Source organism: Python bivittatus, unplaced genomic scaffold, assembly GCF_059951505.1.
Source record: "Python bivittatus isolate LINGU-HERP-01145 unplaced genomic scaffold, Pbiv_v1 ctg000850_np1212, whole genome shotgun sequence".
NCBI lineage: Eukaryota > Metazoa > Chordata > Lepidosauria > Squamata > Pythonidae > Python > Python bivittatus.
Window position 1 is genome coordinate 7,191,079 of NW_028277112.1, and position 23,332 is coordinate 7,214,410.

The following is a 23,332-nucleotide window of genomic DNA, read 5'->3' on the forward strand; positions in this document are numbered from 1 at the left end:
ATAGCACCCAGCAGAAATTTCAAGGACATGGGTTGGCTAGATTAATCAATCAACTGCAAAAATGAAGGATGCAATTTATAAGCAGAGCTAAGTCTACTACAGAATGCAGGAATTGAGCTTTCTATAGGTCTGTGTCAGCCCTGAGAGAAAGCCAAGGCCTTTTCTTCCCACCTTTTTAAATAAGTGGTCTTTTAGCCTTGAGGTTTGACATCTGTTTTGTGTTCACATAATGGTACTGGCTATCAAGAGCACTTAAGAGTCCTGCGTCATTAGGTCCAAGCCCACCCTATGAAACAGAGTCCCCCCAGAGAAATGGATAGCCCCAACTCTACTGGCCTTTTCGAAGGCTGTGAAGAGCCGGCTGTTCCTGTAGGCCTGAGGGCCAGGATGTTGAGTTACTGGAGCTCTGGCATAGGTGTATGTGGAATGTGGGAATTGAGATTGTTATTGGTCCTCTATTAGTTTTTTTTTCCCTTGCATATTTTTAATTCCATTCTGTCTCCTGGAGGTACCGCATTTAGTCCTTTTCACCAACTTCCAAAAAAACTGATGATTTCTATCAAAATAATACTGTATTGCATTTGCTCTGTTCCTTTAATCTTAACCATTCCTTGCCCTATTTGACTATATCCTTTGCAGTTTACATAATAATTTTCTCTCATCCTCTTGTGCACCCATCATTTCCTTATATGCATTTTTCTCATCCACAATCTTATTCAATTCATCAGTGAGACAGAATCTGTTTTGCTTAAACATTTATGAAGTGAGAATACCATTTATTTAAAACCACCATATTTCATATGGAACATCCTGTCTTCTATAATGTAACAGTAGGAATTTGTTCAATTATATAAATAATTACGTTTATAAATATTTATTTATAAATACTGTTTATATTTATTTATATTTAAATATTTATTTATAAATACTGTTCTTAGATTTCTGCATAGATCAATACTTACAAAAACCTTGTGACTATTCACAATGGTTTTTTTAAATAGTATTTGTTGTGTTCAGTGGATGTTCACTATTTTTGCAACTAGTCTTTCTTTGTCACTGTGTCCAGCTTGAAATCAGTTTTATATTGCATTTCAGTTGAATAGAGAAATGTGTAAATATTTTAATCTAAATATCACAATTTTACATAATTCAGTTTTGTATTAAATGCAGTTTTTATAAAACATAGATTAAAACATAGATTATTATAGCATAGGCATAAAACCAGATAAAATGAAAAGAATGCCATTTGAATTTGCTAGCTTCCTATAATATTTGTGATATTCTGAAGACAACTGAAGCGAAGTAAAAAGCATTTAAAACTGCCTTTTTTATGTTGACATGTTTCTTCTGTAAATAAGCTGATGATAATCCTCTATGATTTTGTAGTGCATTATTCTTGGGACAGTATTTCAAAACATGAGTCTGTGAGAGGTGGAAAAAATAGGTCACTTGATATTAGATTATGTCTGTTGACCCTTCCCCTCCTGCTCCCCCCTTTTTAATACTGAGGATTACAGCAGGCATAGTGTATGCAATGTTTGTGTTAGATTATTGGAACTGCTGTATCATAGCCGTATGTGAAAACAATTAAAGTGCAGATTAACCTTGCAGGAGGGGAGTGCAGCCTTTAGACTGTGTGTTACAATATATTTATACACTCTAATTCAAACTGGTATATTGTAAATGACATGATCAAATCTGCATGTTTCTTCCAGTATTTATATAATGTATTACTGATAAAAATGATATTTTATTATTATGCTTTACTGTCACTAGAGGAACAGCAGAGAATGACTTTTATCAAGCCAAGCTGATTTACAAATTGTAAATTTGGATAGAGAGCCTGCTCTCAGTGATTCATTCTCTGGTAACTCCAGCAGTGTGTTTTATGTTGGACAACTCTGAAGATGGCTTAAACATTTTGTTAACTGTGGCTGGTTTAGTCTATCATACTTTCTAGTTCATTTACACTGACTTTTTAAGTCCTTAAATGGCTTCAGGCCAGATTCCCTAAAGCAAGGTTGGTAGTGTGGCATCTGGGATGCCACCATACCCATAACACCCAATCAGTGGATACTCAGGGCTCCTTCCTTGACAGGTTTCAGAAAACAGCAGCTGTGACCATACCATTTCAAAACTTACTTCATATTTCCCTGAGTGTTCCCAGTGTAGCAGCTGATCAGGTCATCTCCTGCCTAGGTTAAGGAAATAAACTCTAGTGTTTGTGCAGTCCTAGTTAGCTGACTGGTACACGCGACACCCGTTGGGGGGAGATGGGCGGCGTACAAATTTAATAATAAAATAAAACAATGAAGTTGAAGGTGGTGACAGCAGCAGTAAGGAGGGGCCTACAGATTCTTTGATGTAAACTTAGCCCTTTGAGAAACCATATTTTTCTCTTCACAAATAAAAGTAGTGAGGCAAGATTGAGGTATGGGAGGAAAAAACAAGAGGGAAGTTCAGAAGATAGAGATAATTAGGAGGTGGCAGTAGAATTTTACTCTCAGTGTAAAGTGACAATTTTTGAATATTTTGCTTGGAAAAAACTGAATAATGGAGTTCAGAACCACTCTAGTTTTGCTACTAATGGCAGTAGAAACAAAGCAGCTTTGCCTTCCTCTCTTGGGGAGTCTTCTGGTTTGCAGTTTCCTCCTAGCAAAAAATTCAGAAGCCTTCTTGTTTGGTGATAACAGCAAAAACCAGATGATTTTGAGGATGTGTTTGTAGTATAGAGGAGAAGGAAGGGATTTGTGTATGTGATCATCTGCTCACTGATATGTGTGTTGCTCTAGGATTGATGGAGCCTAATATACTTTCATGCTCCAAAAGGAATGTTAGGCATCTTAATATAAAGAACATTTCCTCCCATAAGCTCCTTCTTGAACACTTAACTTTGGAAACTGTCCATGTGTATCCTCTGAGCTGAACCAACTGGTCAGATAGAAGCCCATCTTGGACACAGGAGAAGTCCCACTTAAGGAATTTCTCACAAAGGTAGCTTAACTCATTTCATATTATCCTTTTAGCATTAAGACAAGAGTTTCTACTTCTCTCAGGTATGTTATAGTTCATCCATAGATTATCATCATGTTATTCTTGTTTGGATTAATTATTGAAAATGCAGAAAAGGAGCAAGATATTATAAGCCAAATTAGTTAAAAGACATGAGATAAGAGAAAACAAAACAAACTATCTAAATCTAGTTTACCAACATTACAGTGTAAAATAGTATAAAAAATAGAGTTTTGTTTGTTTATATGATTTTCTTTGGGCCACTCATATGTTCTTTTCTTTGCAGTATTTTTAATTAATTTTAGTCACCCAGAGTTGTTGAAGTCAGGCAGCCTCTAAATTGATTCAATAAATAAACAGACTTAAAATATCAGGAATTTATCAAAACTGATTAGCTTTCTGTCTGATTAGTATAAACATACCTGTTCAGACAACATTTTTTCTCCATTAACTCTACATTGAAATATATAATTTACAGTAGTTCTACTCTTTTGCCTCTCACTATGCACAGAAGATAATTCCCGAGTCAGAAAATTTTGCATTTATTGAGTTTATTGCATTTATTGCAGCATGAGCTAATAAATTAAGGAGTAGGGGAAAGCAGAAAGCACACAAGTGCACGATTTTGCTATAGGTTGAGGCAAGACAGGATAAGTATTGTGCTAAATAAGATCTATCAAAGTAAAATATTTTGGATGAATCTCAAATTGTAAGGAAGAACAGATTCTTCATTCAAGAATTAAGGTAAAGAGCCTTTGCATAATAAGAAAAGGATTTTAGAAACAACTTCAAGACAAATCTTTCAGATGGACTTTCAGCAAAGGAAGACCAACAGTAGCACCAGACGCACTCAATTCTAGAAAGCCAGGCTGTTATACCAGAGTCACAATAGAACTAAGCCGTACAGTTCCTGCCAGTACACTACAGAGTCTGACCCTGACCCCAATACAGAGATTTGATTATCTGACTCTTAACAGAACCATTGCCATTGTTTCAAGAGTTAAAAGGCAAGAGAGGAGAAAGTGTGCCCGGTTGCTTAGAAGAAAATGGGAATGATTATTGTGTCTAAATTGACCAGTTTCTGCAGTTGGTGCCACTGCGTGCAAATTGAGGCTGGATCTTCCTACCCCATTATCCTTAAAACACACACACATACATATACAAATCACCTAGGGAGATGTTTGTTTCTGAAAAAGGGTGTTGTTTTGTACACACGAATTCTGACTTAATGTCATAGTTTGCTAAAGTATGTTTAGCTCTTCACAGATCTTTGGGAAAAAATATTTACATTGCCATCTACTTTGTTGCAGCATCCAGTGAAGTTATTTAAATCAGTAGGAAAATATCTGAGAGACTATATTTCATTTAAATTAAGGCTGAATTCTCAACTAAAAAGGTGAATAAGCTCACAGTTCTTACCTAAGCTATTAAGTTCTTTTTTTTAAGTCTAATGTTTGTTTGCTTCAGTAGTCCTAAATCTTTTCACCAAATACTGTCTATATGTTACTCTTTTATAGTGAAAGAGATAACAAAACATTTTGAAACAGGTTAATTTTGTTTAAACTTTTCATATAAGGTAAAGCAATCTAAAACTTTAGAAATCAAATTGTGTTAGTATTAAAGAATGAATATCCAGAGAACAAATGATAGGCAATGTTGTAGTATTATCCACTTATACTGAAAAAATGTGCTCACAATTCATTTGGTAAGATACGTTTTATAAGAAAATAGGATAGTATAATGACTGTTTTACAGCACTTAGAGCAATAGGTATCAGAATCCTATCAGATTAACCATGTTTCTTATGATCTTCTAATATATTGAAGTTTATGAATTTTTAAAAACTTTTTTTATATTTAAAATAATGTTTTACTGCTTTAAGTAGCCATGCCATCATTCTTCACCAATACATTTTCTGGCAAAGATGTGGAATTTCATATTGAGCTATGCAAGATACTGCAAGATATTTTATTAAAGTGCTACTCTCTATTTTATTCCACTCTCTTTTACAGTGAAATTAATTCCCGACTTGATGCAGTGTCTGAAGTTCTCTTCTCAGAATCAAGTGTTCTTGGTCAAATCAAGTCTCTTTTATATAAGGTTCCAGATATTGAGAGAGGAATTTGTAGTATTTATCATAAAAAGGTAAGATTACAGATAATTTAAAAACACATTCCTATTATATTAATGTGCTATTGTTTTATACATTGTGGGGCAGAAAATAATTGAAAATATCTTAGCTTATAGCTGTGTCAAATTTAAACTCTTAAAAAAAAACCTGTCCATGTTTCCTTGTATCTCTAGTACACTAGGTTCCTTAAAACTCATTGACTATTTCAAGCTATGTATTGAAATGGTACTTATGTTACAGTTTAAAACTTTATTTAAATTACTCCAATTTTAAATATCTAATTACTGAGTTAATTCCCTGCCTACAATAACAGTTGAAATCAGGATGTGTATATTTCAGTGCATGTCCAAAATTAGGGCAAGAATAAAGCAACCCTTGTTTAAATATTATTAGAGTATTAGAACTTGGTTTCTTGCAGCAAATACAGCAAACTCTTATGCCATCGTAAAGACTTCATTTGTTAGATCTGGAGGTTTTGCAAGACTATTGTAACCTCAGGACTGATCTTTTTAAATGACAATTGTTTCTGTTTTCAGTGTTCTGTTCAAGAATTCTATTTGGTAGTAAGCACACTCTCTCATTTGGAAACAGCAATCAAAGCACTGGTTCCAGCTATACGTGCTCAAGTGCGGGCATCCTTGCTGCATAAGACCCTCTTGGAAATTCCTGAATTGCTTAGTTCAACAAAAAGATATTTAAACATGCTTAATGAAGAAGCAGCAAAGTAAGTAAATTAAGCATATAATTTGTTATTTGGTGCAATGAAAGTATGATGCAGCACCTTCTTTTTTCTAACCAAATAGTGATTATTATAAAAGTTTGGTTCTCTTCATCTTTCCCAACCTTTCTCAAATTGTTTGTAATGCCATTCCTTCACACATACACACAATCTAACATAGATACTATTTTTTAAAAAAAAACTGTAATAGTATACTCCCACTGGATTCTGTATGTTGTTCTTAAGATCACCTCAGCCTAACCTAATTTTGTGCTGATGTGCCAGATTTTCCTGATCTGGCTAGAGTTTGAATGTGGTCCATCTTGGGTGCTGTACTCCTTTTTTTTGGCCTTTCCAAAAACGAAATGGCTTGTACCTCATACTGCTTCCTACAGCCAGTGTACAGTTCAGGCAAGTTCACTTCTTGGACTTTGGCTAAGGTCAAGTATTGTGTAGGATTATGATCTTTAACAATAATCTCTGAAAAGGAGACAAAATTGTTTTTTTCCCCCCCTCTCTCTTTAGCTTGGCTTATATATACACAAGCGAACTAACTGTATAGAAGGTTTTTTTTTGAAGAAATGATTATTCTGGATTTTTATAAATTTTCTTTCTACAATTAAACTATAGTGCCCTACATCATATTATTATTATATGTCTGTATTTGCTAATGTTTGTTAGTATTAAACAAATGTCTGTGTTTGGTTGAATTAAAAGTGAATTTGGATTCTTTTTTAGAATGGGGGACAAAACCAAGCTATTCAAGGATCTTGATGATTTTCCTTTAATAAGGAAGAGAAAGGATGAGATTCAGACAATACTCTGTCAAATCCAGGATCACATTCAGGATATACGAAGAACGCTAAATTCCTCCTCTGTGGATTATGTATCAATATCAGGACAAGAGGTAATATAAATATTGACTTCATTATCTTTTACTTTTGTCTATGTAGCATTTAATGAATTTTATCAGTCATGTAATTCTGATCATGTTTTTACAGGAACAGTTTCTTACTTCACTGAGTAGACTGGAGCTAAACAACTTGGTACCCTTTAGGTAGTTTGGAGTACAAGTTCCAAAATCCCTTGTCATTGGTCTTGTGGCTCCTGCTAACAGGATTAGGAGTTGAAGTCCAATGGCATGAGTTGTTCTAAGACTAGTAGAATTTAAAGAAAAATGTATTTAGTATGTAAGTTTATGTGTAGATACTTAAAATATAATTAACCATTTCCATCAAAGTACCAGAAATTCTGTTATGAAAATAAAGCTTTGAGGCAATTTTATTGAAGGCATCAACCATCATAATGTGAGAGAGTGTCAACATCTGTTTAAGTGCACCTTTGCCAGTGATTGAATATTAGTTACAGTAATTATAAGAACTAAGCACTATAAAAAGTTATGCATTGTCTGATTTATGGTGCAGGGACACAAAAGAGGACAAAAATTTAAAAGGACATATTATAACAAAGCTTTACCCAGAACCCTATTTAACTATGGGGAATTAGAATTATGGTAATAGAGAAATGATTTGAGGTTAATTTCAGTTGTAGAAGAGATAAAATAAGGAAATGATGAAAAGTTTGACAAAGAAGCATGGGATTTAGAACTGAAATCCTTGCAAAATACTATACAAAAGTAATATATTTCCAGTTTTTTAAGGTCTCAATGTTTTGTAACAGATTGACATATTTGAGACCCTAGAATATATTCACTGATATCTTCACTGGATTTTTGAATCAGTTTAAAACACTTCAAGAAGACAGTTTCTCTATAAGCAAGAAAGCCTACTTTAGTTCTACAGCACAAGATATAGAAAAAAGTATTTAAAGCACAGTTTGAATGTTTGGATCCTGGATTTATACTTTGTTATCTCTAAATGAGTATACAATTTTTATGAGAAGCACGCCTTGCACACAGACTGATTTTGGTTGTAGCGCAAAAATAACATTAACTTACTCTTTCCCTGCTTGGCATATCCTAGGTTGTGTTGGGCCTATAACTCCCAGGTTCCCAGCCAACATCTCTAGTTTAAGAGTAATTGCAATTTGTATTCACACATAATGATTATCTGTGATTGTTCAAAGACAGATATAAAAATATTTCATCTCTTCATTACTGTGCTAAAGAAGAGGGAAGTTGATGAGAGCATAGGAGCATGAAGTTCACAGCAATTCATTACCTTTATATTATAATTTTATGTTTAAAAAAGGACCTTTATTTAATTGTGAGCATTTATGAGCATGAAAATACAAGGTCAATTTTATATGACCCAAAGTTTCCAGTATCTCTATACAAATGTACATAAGAAACAAACAGAAACAAATAGAAATCTTAATGTAGGTCCACAAGTATGATGTAGGAGGCATCACTGAAATTTGTTATGGGTTGCACCTCATCTTTTACTACAAAAATGCTCTCCTTGATTTATATATGGGTCAGTTCTGTTCAGTTATTGTTAACTACATTATCTACTCTGATGATAATTCATTATGAAAATAAATTAACACCTTGGGAAAGCATCTGTTAATGAGGGTGATAGCAATATACAGTATGTCTCAAAATACAGATCACATCTGATGAGTAGTATGATGGCTACAAGAACTATGGTTTTATTATGAGCCTGTTTACCATCAGAATCCCATGAGCATATATGTGCATACTGACTTTAACAATGCTTCATCCAGATTTTACCTTAGGGTTCTGTTTTTTCCCTGGGTAGCAATCCAATTAATCTGTTCTTTGACAGTAAGGTACAGGTACAGGTTGGTAAAGCATGACAACATTAATTGTCAACTGCTGTTTTGTAGTCATATATTAATAAATCTTCCCTGTGGATGGAAGGCCTACTCAATGATTTTAGTAGTTGAGCTGAATGACTGACTAAATGAATTAGCAATATTATGTAGCTGCAGAAAAGACAAAAAACAGTTATATGCTGCAAAAATAAAAAATACCATTTCAAATAATGGGAAGTAATGGTTCCATTCCTTGATGTATTATATAACCACCAGGACTACTGTGCCCAGTTCTGGATAATCCATGTCAAAAAAGATTCATATGGCAAAGAGAACAAACAGAAGCTTGAGGGAGCTGGGTAGATTTAGTCCCAAAAAATGATGACTTTGTAGAACATGATGGCATTCTAAAAGACTTTAAAACTTCTTAAACTTTAGAAAAGTTGTTATCAGGCTGAAGACCATCCTACAGTTCAGGTCTCAAAGCAATGTTGTTTAGTTACAGGAAGGCAGTTTCTAGTTGAATTTTAGGAAAAACTTCCAAACATTGCATATGGTTTCACAGTGGAACCAATTAACTAAGGAATTGAAGAGCTTCCCTTTGGTAAATATGCTCAAGCAGTGACAAGAGCAGTCTGCTTTCATCTGGATTCCTGTATTGCACAGAACATTGAACCTGATAGCTTAAATGGCTCCTTTTATCCCTATGAATTAGGTACACAAGTTTTTGGTATAACTGTTATATAGGTTTTCAAGGATTATAAACATAATGGCTATGTTTGTATTTATTTTGGTTAAATGAAAGCTTTATTTTCAAAGGAAGCTTTGTTCCAAATTCCAAATTTGCGTCTCAATCTTGGGATACGCAAATGAGTTAGGACAGACTATCCAGGAGTATTCTGTGGATTAGTGCTTCAGTTTATCTTCCTGAAATAGCCTTCCAGTTCTTCCTTGTATTTTTGAGAGTCTGGAAACCTGAATAAATTGCTCTGTGAACTGGTATAAGCTTTGGTGGCTAGGTACATAATTTAACTTAAGTTGTTTATCTGAGATAAATTTATAGCCTTGATAGGTAGTAGAAATTTTGAGTAGTACTCATATTTATCTTATAGTTACTTGATTGTTCCTTCTGTTGTTCTTTTTTTTCTCTATACATACTAACATTTTTTGGGACAGAGTTATGTCATAAAATGCACCATTGAAAACTATGAAGAACTTTGTAATGCCTTGAAAACTGGCTCATCAAAGCTTTTGTAAATTAATATCTGTGCTGCCCATTCTAGTACTACAAAAATGTTTTCTGAAACAAAATTAATGTTTTGATAATTTATTCTTTGGTGTTTTAGTTTCAGATTGAAGTTAAAAATTCAGTTGTATCTTCTGTACCATTAGATTGGATTAAAGTTAGCAGGTATGTAATTTAATATAAATCCTAACATGATTACCATTTATTGTGTTCATTAATTCAATGATGCCTATATATTGATGTTTCTGATGACAGAACATATATTACAAAATGCTGCAGTAAATACATAAACATAAGTATTTCAGTCCTAATCTTATGTTATTACAGAAAGCTTGAAGGGAGCTTTTACTTCTGTTCTAGCAAATGCAGACAAAAGTATTCAAACTTCCTGTTTAGGAGGTTAGGCATTATGTCGACAGAAACATTAGGAGGAAGGTATGTGTACCTCCTGCCACCCATCTTCTTTTAATTGCTTACATAGGATTATTCTGTAATAAAATTTCTTACTATATTCCCAGTTCAAAAACTTCTGACACATATAGCAGCTTAATTTTTATTAAAATGGAAAGACAGATTTCTCTCTCTCTTTCTTTCTCTCTCTCTCTCTCTCTCTCTCTCTCTCTCTCTCTCACACACACACACACACACACACACACACACACACAAATAAATAAATAAATAATAGGTTTTCCTTGTAAATGGAATTGATATTGGATGAGCTGATTCAGTGTTCTTCTCTCTTTTCCTTTCACTTAGATGGGCTAGGATCGTGATATAGGGTCAAATTAGTAATGAAATGAAAGTGTCCTCTGGTACCAATGAGCTGTTTATTCTATTGGTGACCCAGTTAGACTCCTGAGATCAGGTCAGACCTTAACTGGAGCAAGCCATCTGCATTTGTCTTGCAGGTGCTGATTGTAGATATTTACAGCTGTAAATAGCATTCGTGACCAGTTTTGTAGCATTACTAAAGTTAAGGAGGTATTGTCTTGAAAGAGACTGCTACTTATTGAACAAGATGTATTTTTAAGAAAAAATCATTTCAAAGTAAACATGCTACCAGTATACATGTCTGCACTGATTTATTAATTCAGTAGTATCAAGTTTATATTAATCCTGACATGAGAAAAATCTATTCCCAGCTTATTCTATTCTTAATTTTCCTTTCTGCAAAACTTTTTTTAAACAACTATTATAGTTTAGTTGGGTATGTCTATAGTTAACATTTACTTAGGATTTGCTGCCATTGAGATATCCTCCTAATAGTTCTGTATGATCAGTTTAAATCTTAAATTGCTTTTAGGTTAAACTTGATCTTATTTCTGTAATCTAAATTTCCTACATTTACATTTAATTTCCACTGGTTCATTCATTAAAGTTTTTGCTCCACAATTGTGCAGCCTGTTCTTAAGAATAGTTCCCTGGAGAAAGCCCAGTGAAGATCTGTTATATTTAGGCCCATGTAAATATACAAAGGATTTCAGCTTTTATGTGGTATAACTGAATCAGACTAGATTCTCATCTAACTTGGTCTCCCCTGCAGTCTACAAAACTCTGCTGTTATTCAAGCATTGATCATTAAACCTGATCTGGCTTTAAGGCCTAATCTCAAAGAGGACATAATTCTGAAGATGCTCTCCCTTGCTATCAAGCACTTCAGTGTTCTTCTGCTTTTAGATATAGCCATTTTCACGAGGGATGTGACTGTACTGTTAAGTCTAGATCAGAGTCTGAAGCAGTGTGTCTTGGGCTGGTAAGAATTGGTTTTAGCCCAGGTCCCATGTCATGATGTAGCTTCTGGGGCAGGAGTTTTGGCAAGATTTACTATCTTTTTTTTTCTTTCTCTGAAGAATTGCCCTCTCTCTTGAAAATTATTCTGTTCAGTTCCAATGTTTAGTAGAGAAATGCTGATAGTAACCCCCCTCCTTCAGTAATATGATTAATAGTTTATAATAGTTTGCATTGTACTAATAAGTTATTCACTTCATTTGATGCCTCAGGTACATACTGCCAATCAGGCTTTTTTCCCCATGCTATGAATTCCTGAATTTCTGGAAGTTCAAAGAACATCCTTTAATATGAATTAATGGATGTTCAGAGAATATAATGATGAGCCTTGGCACTTCTTTTTTTCTGTGTGATATTATTTTAAAAGTCCTCTTTTCATATGTGGTTAAAACAACTAAATTGATTTATATTTATTTAATTTATTTATTTATATTTCAAATTTGTCACTGCCCATCTCACTGTGGAGTGACTCTGGGTGGTTTACAGTAAAAGCAGAATAAACATTAAAATAGATAAATATTAATTAATTAATTAAAATATGCTAAAAAAACAGACTTCCTATATGATATTTATTTATTTATTTATTTATTTAATTTGTCCCTGCCTATCTCCCCACAATGGGGGACTCTGGGCGGCTTACAACACACTAAAAAACATAAATACCATTAAAAGTTATAAAACCAAACATTAGAAAAATAAACAACTATTTCCAAGAGGTTGATGTTAATTAGGTGTTACTAAACTCAGGAAGCATCGTCAAGGCGCCAGCCATACCCAGGGCCGATTGTATCTTTCCTCGCCCCATGCAAGTTGGCAGAGCCAAATCTTCAATTCCCTCCGAAAAATTGGGAAGGTAGGGGCCCGCCTTACTTCTGGGTGGAGAGTATTCCATAGGGTGGGGGTAACAGCAGAGAAGGCTCTCCTCCTAGGACCCGCAAGTCAACATTCTCTCATTGACAGGATCCGCAACATGCCTTCTCTGCTGGACCGGGTGGGACAGGTTGATATAATGGTTTATATTGGTTCCTTTAATTTTTTTTCAATCGGTATCACTTTTTAAAGTATCACTTTTTTGTGTGCCTTGGAGACCCTGGCAACAAAATGGAGAACAGAGTTTTCTTGGCAACATTTTTTGGAAATGGTTTGCCACTGCCTTCTTCCTAGGGCTGAGAGAGAGTGACTGATGGAAAGTTACCCAGTTGGCTTCCTGCCTAAGATAGGACTAAAACTTATGGTCTCCTGGTTTCTAGCCAGTGCCTTTAACCATTATGCCTAATTGGCTGTCATCACTTATATGGAATTAGAGATATTAAGGATTTGGGGCAACATCAGAAGAATTATGCAAACTTATTGGAAGATGTAATTGTTTCACTCAGGCTCAGACCCCACTTGGAAAACTATGCCTAGTGATACTGATTAGTTGGAATGAGTTCAGAGGAGGGCTACCAAAATAGTGAGGAGTCCAGAAACCAAGCCCAGTGAGGAACTGTTAAAGGATCTGAATATGTTTAGCCTATAGAAATATTGTCTGAGGAGAAATATGCTGGCAGACTACGGAAAATATGACTAAGGGGAGATATTATGGCAGTCTTCAAATATCTGAAGAGTTGTCACATTGTAGAGGGAATGGACTTATTCTCTGTTGCTCTAGAGATCAGGACAGAACCAGTGGGTTAAAACTACAAGGAAGTAGGTGGAGGCTAGATGTCAGGAGGAATTCCTGACTGATTGATCTTTCAGATGAAGTGGCAAATTCTCCTTCATTGGAGGTCTTCAAAAAGAGGTTAGATGATTACCTGTCAGCAGTACTGTAGTGAATCTAGTTGACTTCTAAAGTCCCTACTTACTGTATGATCCTACTATTCTGTAATTAATCAACTAAATGACCAACTATTACTCAATATAATAAAGTCCTAACTATTTTATTAGCCTAATATTTCTGCAAATAAATTATACCAAAGTTAATTTATTATACAAAAATCAGATGACCAAGTGAACAGAGAGGGCAAACAGAAGTTTGGAAAGGGAGAAAAAACAGGAGGGAGAGACGAGAAAAAGAAAACAGTGACAACAAAACTTGTAAGGATTGAGACTGGAAAAGCAGCTTCTTGGCCTAGACAGAAACTTTATATAAACATAGAACAGATTTCTTCCTATCTGAAGGCCAGAAAGAGAATGGCCAAATTTCCATTGACTGAAAAAAGGAAGGAGGAAAAGTCCTAGAATTTAAATGCTAGAGTAGATATACAGTATATAGGACTTGATTTGGGTTCTTCAGTAAAGCAACTAATACAGATACATTGTGTCAGTGAACTTTTGCAGTAAACAAGTTCCTGAATACTGGGTGAAGCATTTCTTTAAAATGTATTAAGATTTAAGATTTGTTTCATGGTTTGAAGTTTACTCATACTCCTAGCACCAAGGTTGGATTTGAACAATTATGCAAATTTTGGACATCTTTGAGTCCTAACTTCAGTGATTCAGTCAAGCAAGTGACCACTAATTGAAATCCATTGCCTTCAACAGGGCTAATGCTTGGTTTAGGAGTATGCTGCTGACTTTCAGCTGTTAGCTCAGAATGTGGACGTAGGCTAGAAAGAAAGAGGGTTAACTGACCAATTTAAAGAGGGACTATCAAATAAAATATGATATCAATTCATATGCCAGAGCACCCCAGAGATTCTTTCTGTATTAATTTAGGCCTGCTTGGATATCAATGGGATACTAAAGAAGCTGAGGCAGAATACTAACAAACAAGGAAAACACTATTTTCTTTTGCCCCATCCTTCCCACTCCATCCATCACTGACTTTTAGAAGCTGAATCCATGTATTTGGGAACTATTAAAGCTTAACCATCTGCAGAAAAAAAGTTGCAACTGTGCACACAAGACCTATGCTTATATTGTGGAGAATTAGCCACCTTGCAGGGGAGTGTCCTGCTAAGATAATATCCCCTCCAAAGCATTGACTAAGCACTTACTTAGCGGATGACATAAGTGATCTGGCCTGTCAGCAAATGAGTCAACCCCAGCCCCTAGGGGTTCAAAGATTGGGGCACTTAGAAATTGTGGAACACAGATATGCAGAACCACACATTGATATTTAGTCCTTGGAATTCTGCAGACATAGCTGGGCTTGGAAATACAAGGGTAGTCCCTGTTAGGTTCTGACACTGTGGCCAACTTCATTGACAAGTCTATCACATGGAAATATGCTTTGCTTATTCAGCCTATCTAAGCCTCTGTTAGTGCTGACACTATTGATGGCTGGTTCTTAGGCTCAGAATCCATCGTAGTGAGCACTAACAGCAACCCTGCAGCAATCATGATTCCTGCAACTTTATTTAGGTTCCCCATTACATTTTCCAGTAGTCTTGTGAATGGACTGTAATCATCAAGACCACTATGACATAACTTCTGGTTCGCCAGCATGCAAGTCCTACTCCACTGCACACTACTTTGCAGCAGGAGCTCCCACTATCTTGCCCACCCAACTGTGAACTCAACTGATGTGCTTAGAAAGGAGGACTTGCAGATCCTATCCCCCTCCCCCCCTCCGCTTCAATTTTGTGACTGTCAATCTCATTACTGGAGCTTAGATTCCTGTAAAACATTACTATCCAATGAGATATGGTGTTGGCTTGCCTAAAATAATTTATTAATGAGAACTTATGGAAGGGCTTTTCTGCCATTCCTCCCTATCACAGCTCCTACCCTTTAAAAAAAAAGAACAGCTTCCTCCTTTGTAGTCCATAACTGCCAGCTTGCAGACTCTGTAAGCATTAGGAATTACTTCCTGTTGTCCTGTGTCAGGAAGAGATGGCCATTAAAGTGGGGAGATTTCACTGGATTCATTTCAGCTGAAGAAAATTTCTTTTCCCTCCTGAATGGTAAGGGAAGGCAGGAGGAAAGGGTCATTGCTTTCCCCGAAGAAGGAATGGAAAGGGAATGAGGACTAAAATACTCTCTAGCTATCCACAAACACAAGAAACAGGAGAGGAAAGCAGTACCTGATACCTGAAACTCAGAGGGGGAAGGGAGGTAGTGTAAGGGCTGAAGCTGGCAGAAGATGTGATGACTCCTTTTCTTCAAGGTCACATTTCTGTTGATTGAAAAGGCCTAGAAATGATGCCTAGGAGCAGACATATGCCTAGGGCTTGATTTGTTCTGCATTAGGCAGATATTCTGGGTGTATAATGGCAGAGTAATTTTATTTCAAATAAGTCAGCAATGTGGTGTGGCTGCAAAAACAGGTTATTGCCTTTTTTTTTTTTTTTTTGGCTGCATCACCAGAAGCATCGTTTTCAGAACCCAGGAAGTAAAAGTTTTATTGACCCATCTGTGAGTTAGACCCCGCTTCCCATAACCCTAACCCTAACCCATAACCAGTTCTGGCTCTGCACTTTACAAAAGATTCAGTCAACCTGGAATGAATTCAGAGAAAGGCAACTAAGGTGATCTAATAGACTAGAAACTACAGTTCTGGGAAGAAAGCTATAATGAGTTTGGCATCTTTAACTTGAGAAGAGGGTGGAATATGATAACTCTCTCCAAATTCCTGAAAGGGTGCTAAACAGAATAGAATAGAATAGAATAGAAATCTTGTCATTGTACAAGTTGTACAACGAAATTAATGCCACCCCAGTGCAGCTTTAAAAATATAAAAACCATAAAACACATAAAACACATAACACACATAAAACACATATAACACAACCTTCACATTCCATATTGCACAACCCCTGATGTTGCATTAATACTGCACTATACGATAGAATTCAGTATAGTTGCAGTTCTAAGATAGTGAGGGCTTGTTTTTTATTGTTCCAGAGTGCAAGACATGGAATAATTAAGTTATAAGAAGGTATATTCCAACTGCATGTTAGAAAAACTTTCCTATCATTAAGAGTGGTGTGACAGTAGAATTCACGAGTTACTGAGAAGGGTGTTCAAGAAGAGAGTAGTGTTCAAAAAGAGATTAGACAACCATCTGTCTGGGATGCATTAACTCGGATTTCCCACACTGAGCAGGGGTTTGGACTCAGTGGCCTAATTAATTTACTTCTTCCAACTCCATGATCCCATGATGTATTATCAGGATAATAACTAGTACAGTCTTGTTTTTGCTTTACAGTAGGGTTTTGCAAACTCTGAGATGTACCTTCCTTGTGGAGGTGCAGACAGAGTCCAGGACAGGTGTGAAGAACCTTTTAGTGACATTGTTACAATAAATCCACCTTTCCCGAAGTTTCATTGTATTGTTTTCATTGTTCATTTGTGTTCATACTGGTGTTTGGATTTTTAGGGGAGGTGTTGTGATGGAATGGAATTATGAAGGCCAGACTCAGGGAGAAAAACATTTTCTTTCATCTCCTGAGGCGCGAGGGAGAGATAAGAGGATGAGACTGGCACCTCCCTGAGGAATTCACAGTGTTGTGGCTGGCATTACTTGGAAGCTGGGGTTTGAGTCTGGGAAGATTGGTGTCAGGCCTAGCCCAAGGAACTCCAAGAGACCATGTAAATTCAGTCCAGCAATGTTTATTAGCTACAACCTCTAGCAAGAATCTTCCCAGACTGAAACCCCAGCTTCCAAGTAATGCCAGCCACAACATTGTGAATTCCTCAGGGAGGTGCCAGTCTCATCCTCTTATCTCTCCCTCGCGCCTCAGGAGATGAAAGAAAATGTTTTTCTCCCTGAGTCTGGCCTTCATAATTCCATTCCATCACAGGTGTTTACATTAAGATTACACTAAAGGGAGGTGTGATGGCAAAAAGTTTAGGAACACCTGCTTTAAAGTGCTTGAAAGTATTTGGAATTTCTTTTGGAATTCCTTTTGGAATTTCTGTGACTTTCACTGTGTATGTGTGTGTGCATGTCTGTGGAGAGAGAGGAAGCATACATGCAGGTCCACCAGCATGTAGTGATTATGGTAAGGTGCTGGACTAGGAGGAGGGAGTCTCAGGTTCTAGTCATCCCTTAGGCCGAGCTGGGTGACTTTGGGACAGTCACTCTTTCAACCCTACAGCTGCTTAACTACAACACTGCATTGGTTCTCAATGTATGTACAGTATATGTCTCTGTGTGTATGTATTTCTGAAGGTTCATTATAACGTGTGTGTGTGTGTGTGTGTAAACATGTTATAATGAACCTTCAGAAATACTAATCCTAAGAAGGTACTGACCTAATTTCATGCATTGCTGCATAATTGATTGATTAATAATGTTTATGTCCTGTTTGGTTCTTTCTTCAAGCACAAAACTTGTGAGCCGTTTCCACACTCCTTTTATTGTAGAAAATTACAGAAAGCTAAATCAGCTACGTGAGCAGCTGGTCCTTGACTGCAATTCTGAATGGCTATGTTTTTTAGAGTAAGTTTACAAATTCTATTTTTGTTATTGTTATAAGTAGATTTCAGAATACAAATAGATAATGATAACTGGCATATCAAAAGTTAATGGATTTTGTGTGATTTAGCAGCTGAAAATATTCCTTGCCTTTTTAATGGGAATATATTTAACATTCAGAGACCTAGTATTTTAGAGGAGTTTTGATCTTTTTGAGGACTTAGATTACTGATAAGTAACGTGGTGCTCATTGGCAGATGTGCCCCAAAATATATCTCTTGGCGCCTACTAGGATCCATGATTTCTCTCAGCTTTTAAAAGTATTTCCTTAAATTTATAACATGCACAGGAAGGTGGTATTCTGCAAAGAACAGCATCATGTTTTTTTTGCAGCTTACTTGACCCTCATGGGCCATTGGATAGCCGAAAGCATTCATATGGGCTAGTTCACTTTCTGATGGCTGTCTGGATTTTTTAAGCCCAGATCAGCTATCCATAATTTTTCAGCACAATAAAATCCTTGAGACCTCTTTTTAAAAAATATGGTAAAATATAACAAAATATAGTTTAAAAAATACAACAGTATTAATACAATCAGAAAAATATATAAATATGTTTATATACTGTACACATTACTATAAAATTTGAAAATTCTATAGTGACAGTTTTATTACTATTTTCATAATACTCTGTAGTGATGGATCATCTATCTTTTCTTTCTAATCCCATTGTACCCAGGCAGCTTTTGTAACAACTGACAGATAGACAGACAAACCCTGCCAAAAATACTGTTTCCTTTTCAGAATTTCCCATCCCCTTGTATCCTCTCTCTGTCTTTCATCATAAACAATCAAACCAATCATAATTTCTGTGTGTATGTGTAAATATACCTAGGCTTAAACTATGTTTTCAAAACAGACAACGTATGTAAGAAGCCTTGTATGGATGCAGTATTGTGGATAGTTATAGTTTATTTGTATTAATATTTCATTCACTTTTTTTCCTTCCCAATGTTCTTCTCTCTAGTCATTTTAACGAGCATTATCATGTACTCTCTCAAGCTGTGGGTCATCTAGCAACTGTGGACTGTGTTTTTTCCTTGGCTGAGGTTGCCAAACAAGGAGATTATTGCAGGTAATCATTTTTCAAATAGTACTGGAATATTTAAGGTAGCATTGTGATTTACAAAAGTGCTGGCCAATTCTTGAATGCCATGTTTGCATGAATGAGACTTTCTACCAGATCAGATGGTTTCTGGGTGGAATGGAGCTTGATGGAGCTACGTTTATTGTCAGTGGAGCTGGCTTGTTTCAAGTTGGGTTAAGCAGAGATATTATTTAGGGCCTTTATTCCACATTCAATCTATAAACATCATCTGTTTTTCAGACCTGTCATAAAAGATGAAGGATCAGAAATAATGATAAAAAATGGGAAACATCCCGTAATAGATGTGTTACTGGGAGAGCAAGAGCAATATGTTCCAAATGATACATTCTTGTCAGTAAGTAAGCTTTTAAGAACTGGAATACTCAGAAGATCATAACATTGTTTTAAGTTTGGAAAGCTGTTACGTACAGTATATGGGGACTACATCTCCAAACAGCAGTTCTATGAAAGATTCAGAATATGCCATTAAGATACCTAGATTTTTAGGTAATTACACTTCAGTTGAATAGATTTAGAGAGTGAAACATGAAATTACATAGTCTCACATTTACTTCTTTGTTGGCTCTTTCTTTTCCTGCATGCTCCAAAAACCTATTCTGGAGAGTTGAGGTTTCTCCAGAGAAGATTTAGAGACATGTGGGATGGCAGGAAGGAAGAAAAATCACTTAGCCTACTTATGGATCTTTCTCACATAGAATATTGTAATATTATGCTTCCATTACAAACATTTTGGGTAATCACATGGAAGTTACAGATAAAAGAAAGTACTGCAAAGCCCTCCATCCATGTTTAGATTTTGAATGCCCAAAGAATATGTATGTACATAAACCCAGGCAAAGGATAGCAGTTCATATAAACAAATCCTCTGATGTTGTTGTTCCCTGTTTGGAGAAATGCTTTTTTACATGCAACACTTCTTTTATTCCAGGATGACATAGGCTTTTTTTTAACAGCTCTAACAATGTCATATAGCTATTACAGTTGCTATTACAGTTTCATTTGAATTTTAGATAGTTTTGTGAAGCAGTGATGATAAATGAAGTAAATGAAGTCTTAGCAAGACACCTAAATTAGAATTTTTGGTGTAGTAAATTGGAATCGGTTTAGATGTTTTGTATATGATCACCACATGTCTGAAACTTTTGCATGAGCCTTGTCTTAAAATGCTCTAATTATAGTGTTTCTTTTTCCAGGAAGATAGTCAAAGAGTAATGATAATTACTGGACCTAACATGGGTGGAAAGAGCTCTTATATAAAACAAGTTGCTTTGATTACTCTCATGGCACAGATTGGTTCTTATGTACCAGCTGAAGAAGTGAGAGTTGGTATTGTGGATGGTATATTCACCAGGTGAGACAACAAAGATTGATTGATTGATTGATTGATTGATTGGTCATGTTTATATAGCTGCCCATCTCACGCAAAGCAACTCTGGGTGGCGTACAACAATAAAATAAAATAACAAGTGGATAAAAACAAGCATTATAAAAAGATAAAAAATTATTAAAATAAAAACATTATCACAAGTGTTTAAAAATTTAGATTTTAAAATATGTAAGGGTGATATATATGAAGGTAAAATGACAAACGTTTCTTGGCAGCTTTTATTTTTCAGTTTCAATGTCATGAGGTTTTTTAGGATTATCACAAAACATTCACATTAACAGTTTAAGACTATAGCAAGCAATCTCTTCTCTTGTACTTCCCTATGCCCATTGTGGATACTTTTGTGAACAGGCTATCTAATTCAAATAGAAGCCAATTAAACAATGCTGCTGTTTTATGAAGAAAATCAGCCCCAGTTGCACATCATGTAATAGAATTTAAAAAATTATAGCAGCAGTAGCATAGCTTTATTACAACTTTAATAAAGAGAAAATGAATGCAAAAAACATGTTTGATATATTCAGACACAATAGTCCTTGGTTAACAACCACTCGTTCAGCAGCCATTCAAAGTTACAACAGCGCTGAATGAGTGGTCCTACAACCAGTCCTCAAAGTTCTGGCTGTCCCAGCACCCCGTGGTTACGTGATTGCGATCTGGATGCTTGGCAACCGACTCACATTTACAGTGGTTGGAGCATCCTGTGGTCACATGATCACCATTTGCAACCTTCCTTGCTGGCTTCTCACAAGCAAAGTCAATGGGGAAGCTGGCAGGGAAGGTCGCAAGACACTCCTGTAAGTTACTCACGCTCCCACTTTTTCTCCTGAGGAGCTCAGATACAGAGTACAAGATCCTGGGGATTTGGTACTCCATGGTGCCTGCATGCCCACAGCACCCCACCCACCCATGGCAGCCCACCTGTGCACACTCCCCTACCCAGCAGCAGCCACTCCACCCCCACTGCTTGCGCCAGGCCGCAGCAATCACATACCCGCCTGTTGGCCTGCTTGCAAGCTGCTTGCGACTTGCAACTCCTTGCAAGGAGGTCCTTGCTTAACAACCCATGATCCTTGCTTGACAATGGCAAAAGGGTTTGCTGGGACTGCCGTCATTAAGTGATGCAGTCACATGATGTCACACTTCACGATTGCATTGCTTAGTGATGGAAATTCTGGTCCCCACTACTGCTAAGCGAGGACTATCTGTAGAACATACATACGTATCATTTTGGTTTCAATTTGTTTATTGAATTTAGCAAGATTTAGATCTTTTGAGTCTTAAAATGCTTTATATTGTAGGAATGTATTTTGTTAGCTTTGAAATATTTTAATTTCTAATTTTCAATCAGGTTAAATTTGATGTGTACTAATGAGTTTCTCATCAATACTTGAGAAAGAATCATATTATATTGGATCAGTTTACTCAATTTACAACATGTAGTGAAAGAGATGAAAAATTATTGGCAATAATTTTAGTGGGAGGTTAGAGTAGCTTTAATGTTGATCAACTCTATTGATGAACAACAATTGTTGTCATGGTGCCTGTCCTATGGAATATCCTACGCTTTGATATCTGGAAGGCCCAACCCTCTTAGATAGATCGATAGATAGATGCATGCTTTATGTTATGAGTTTGTTATGCAGTGCCTTAGTTATTACATTATGATTTAACTGTATCTCCCTGCATACTGGTTGTTAATCACTCAGAGTTATTTATTTAAAATGGGTGGCCATATAAATTTCCTAATTAAACAAACAACAGTTAAAGAGATATGGAAGACAAATCCTAGGGAGGAAGTGTATACTTTTGGGATGAGGATGCAGAAGGAATTTTGGAATAGTTGTACCTTTCTTGGGCTTTCTTCAAATTGTATCCAAATTAAGTAAAACAGAACTATTAAGTATTGTTGTTCTATTGTCTTTATTAGTTTATGTGTTCCTTGAACCACAGAAGGGCTTAGAAGCTGAAATCTTGTTATGAAGTTGGGAGAAAATGTTGATCTGCCATATAAGCAGTAAAGTCATAACTCAGGCTTTGTCCTTTATATTTTTAGAAAGATAAAAGTATTATTTTTAAAGTGCTGAATACAATTCAAAAACTTTTGACAAGCAGCACAAAATTAGTTAAAATGGTAAATTAAATTTTAAGATAATCAGATACTCTGGGATTTCTACTTCCCTAAGCACATTCCATCCAGTAGTAATGTATGGCTGTGAGAGCTGGACCATAAAGAAGGCTGAGTGCCGAAGAATTGATGCCTTTGAACTGTGGTGCTGGAGAAGACTCTTAAGAGTCCCCTGGACTGCTAGGAGGTCAAACCAGTCAATCTTAAAGGAAATCAACCCTGATTGTTCATTGGAAGGGCTGATAATGAAGCTCAAGCTCAGATACTTTGGTCACCTAATGCGAAGAGAGGAGTCTTTGGAAAAGACCCTGATGCTGGGAAAGATTGAAGGCAAAAGGAGAAGAGGACAGCAGAGGATGAGATGGTTAGATAGCATCACTGAAGCAATGAGCATGAAACTGAGCAAACTCAGGGAGGCAGTGAAGGACAGGAAGGCCTGGCGCAATATGGTTCATGGGGTCACGAAGAGTCGGACACGACTTAACGACTGAACAACAAAGCACATTCCACAGCTTCACATGTTGATATAATCAAAAGCCTTACTATAGTCAATGAAGCACATATTGTCTTCCTTTTGGTATTTTTTGGCTTTCTTGATTATCCAGCATGTATCAGCAATAATGTATCTTGTTCCTTGGCATTTTCTAAACTAGCTTGAACATCTGACATTTTT

General features: G+C 36.1%; 1 protein-coding gene and 1 pseudogene across 1 annotated transcript in view; one reads left to right on the top strand and one right to left on the bottom strand.

Annotated features, from left to right (window-relative positions):
* The window catches only part of LOC148213757 (uncharacterized), a 261,467-nt pseudogene that overhangs the window by 226,903 nt on the left and 11,232 nt on the right, over nucleotides 1-23,332 (bottom strand).
* MSH3 (mutS homolog 3) overlaps nucleotides 1-23,332 on the top strand; it is a 62,613-nt gene that overhangs the window by 33,394 nt on the left and 5,887 nt on the right. The window contains exons 13-20 of the mRNA XM_088130426.1: nucleotides 5,025-5,157; nucleotides 5,680-5,867; nucleotides 6,600-6,768; nucleotides 9,944-10,008; nucleotides 17,885-18,001; nucleotides 19,004-19,111; nucleotides 19,364-19,478; nucleotides 20,338-20,495. Coding sequence (XP_087986552.1) covers nucleotides 5,025-5,157; nucleotides 5,680-5,867; nucleotides 6,600-6,768; nucleotides 9,944-10,008; nucleotides 17,885-18,001; nucleotides 19,004-19,111; nucleotides 19,364-19,478; nucleotides 20,338-20,495 — 1,053 coding nt within the window. The remainder of the gene's footprint in view (nucleotides 1-5,024; nucleotides 5,158-5,679; nucleotides 5,868-6,599; nucleotides 6,769-9,943; nucleotides 10,009-17,884; nucleotides 18,002-19,003; nucleotides 19,112-19,363; nucleotides 19,479-20,337; nucleotides 20,496-23,332) is intronic.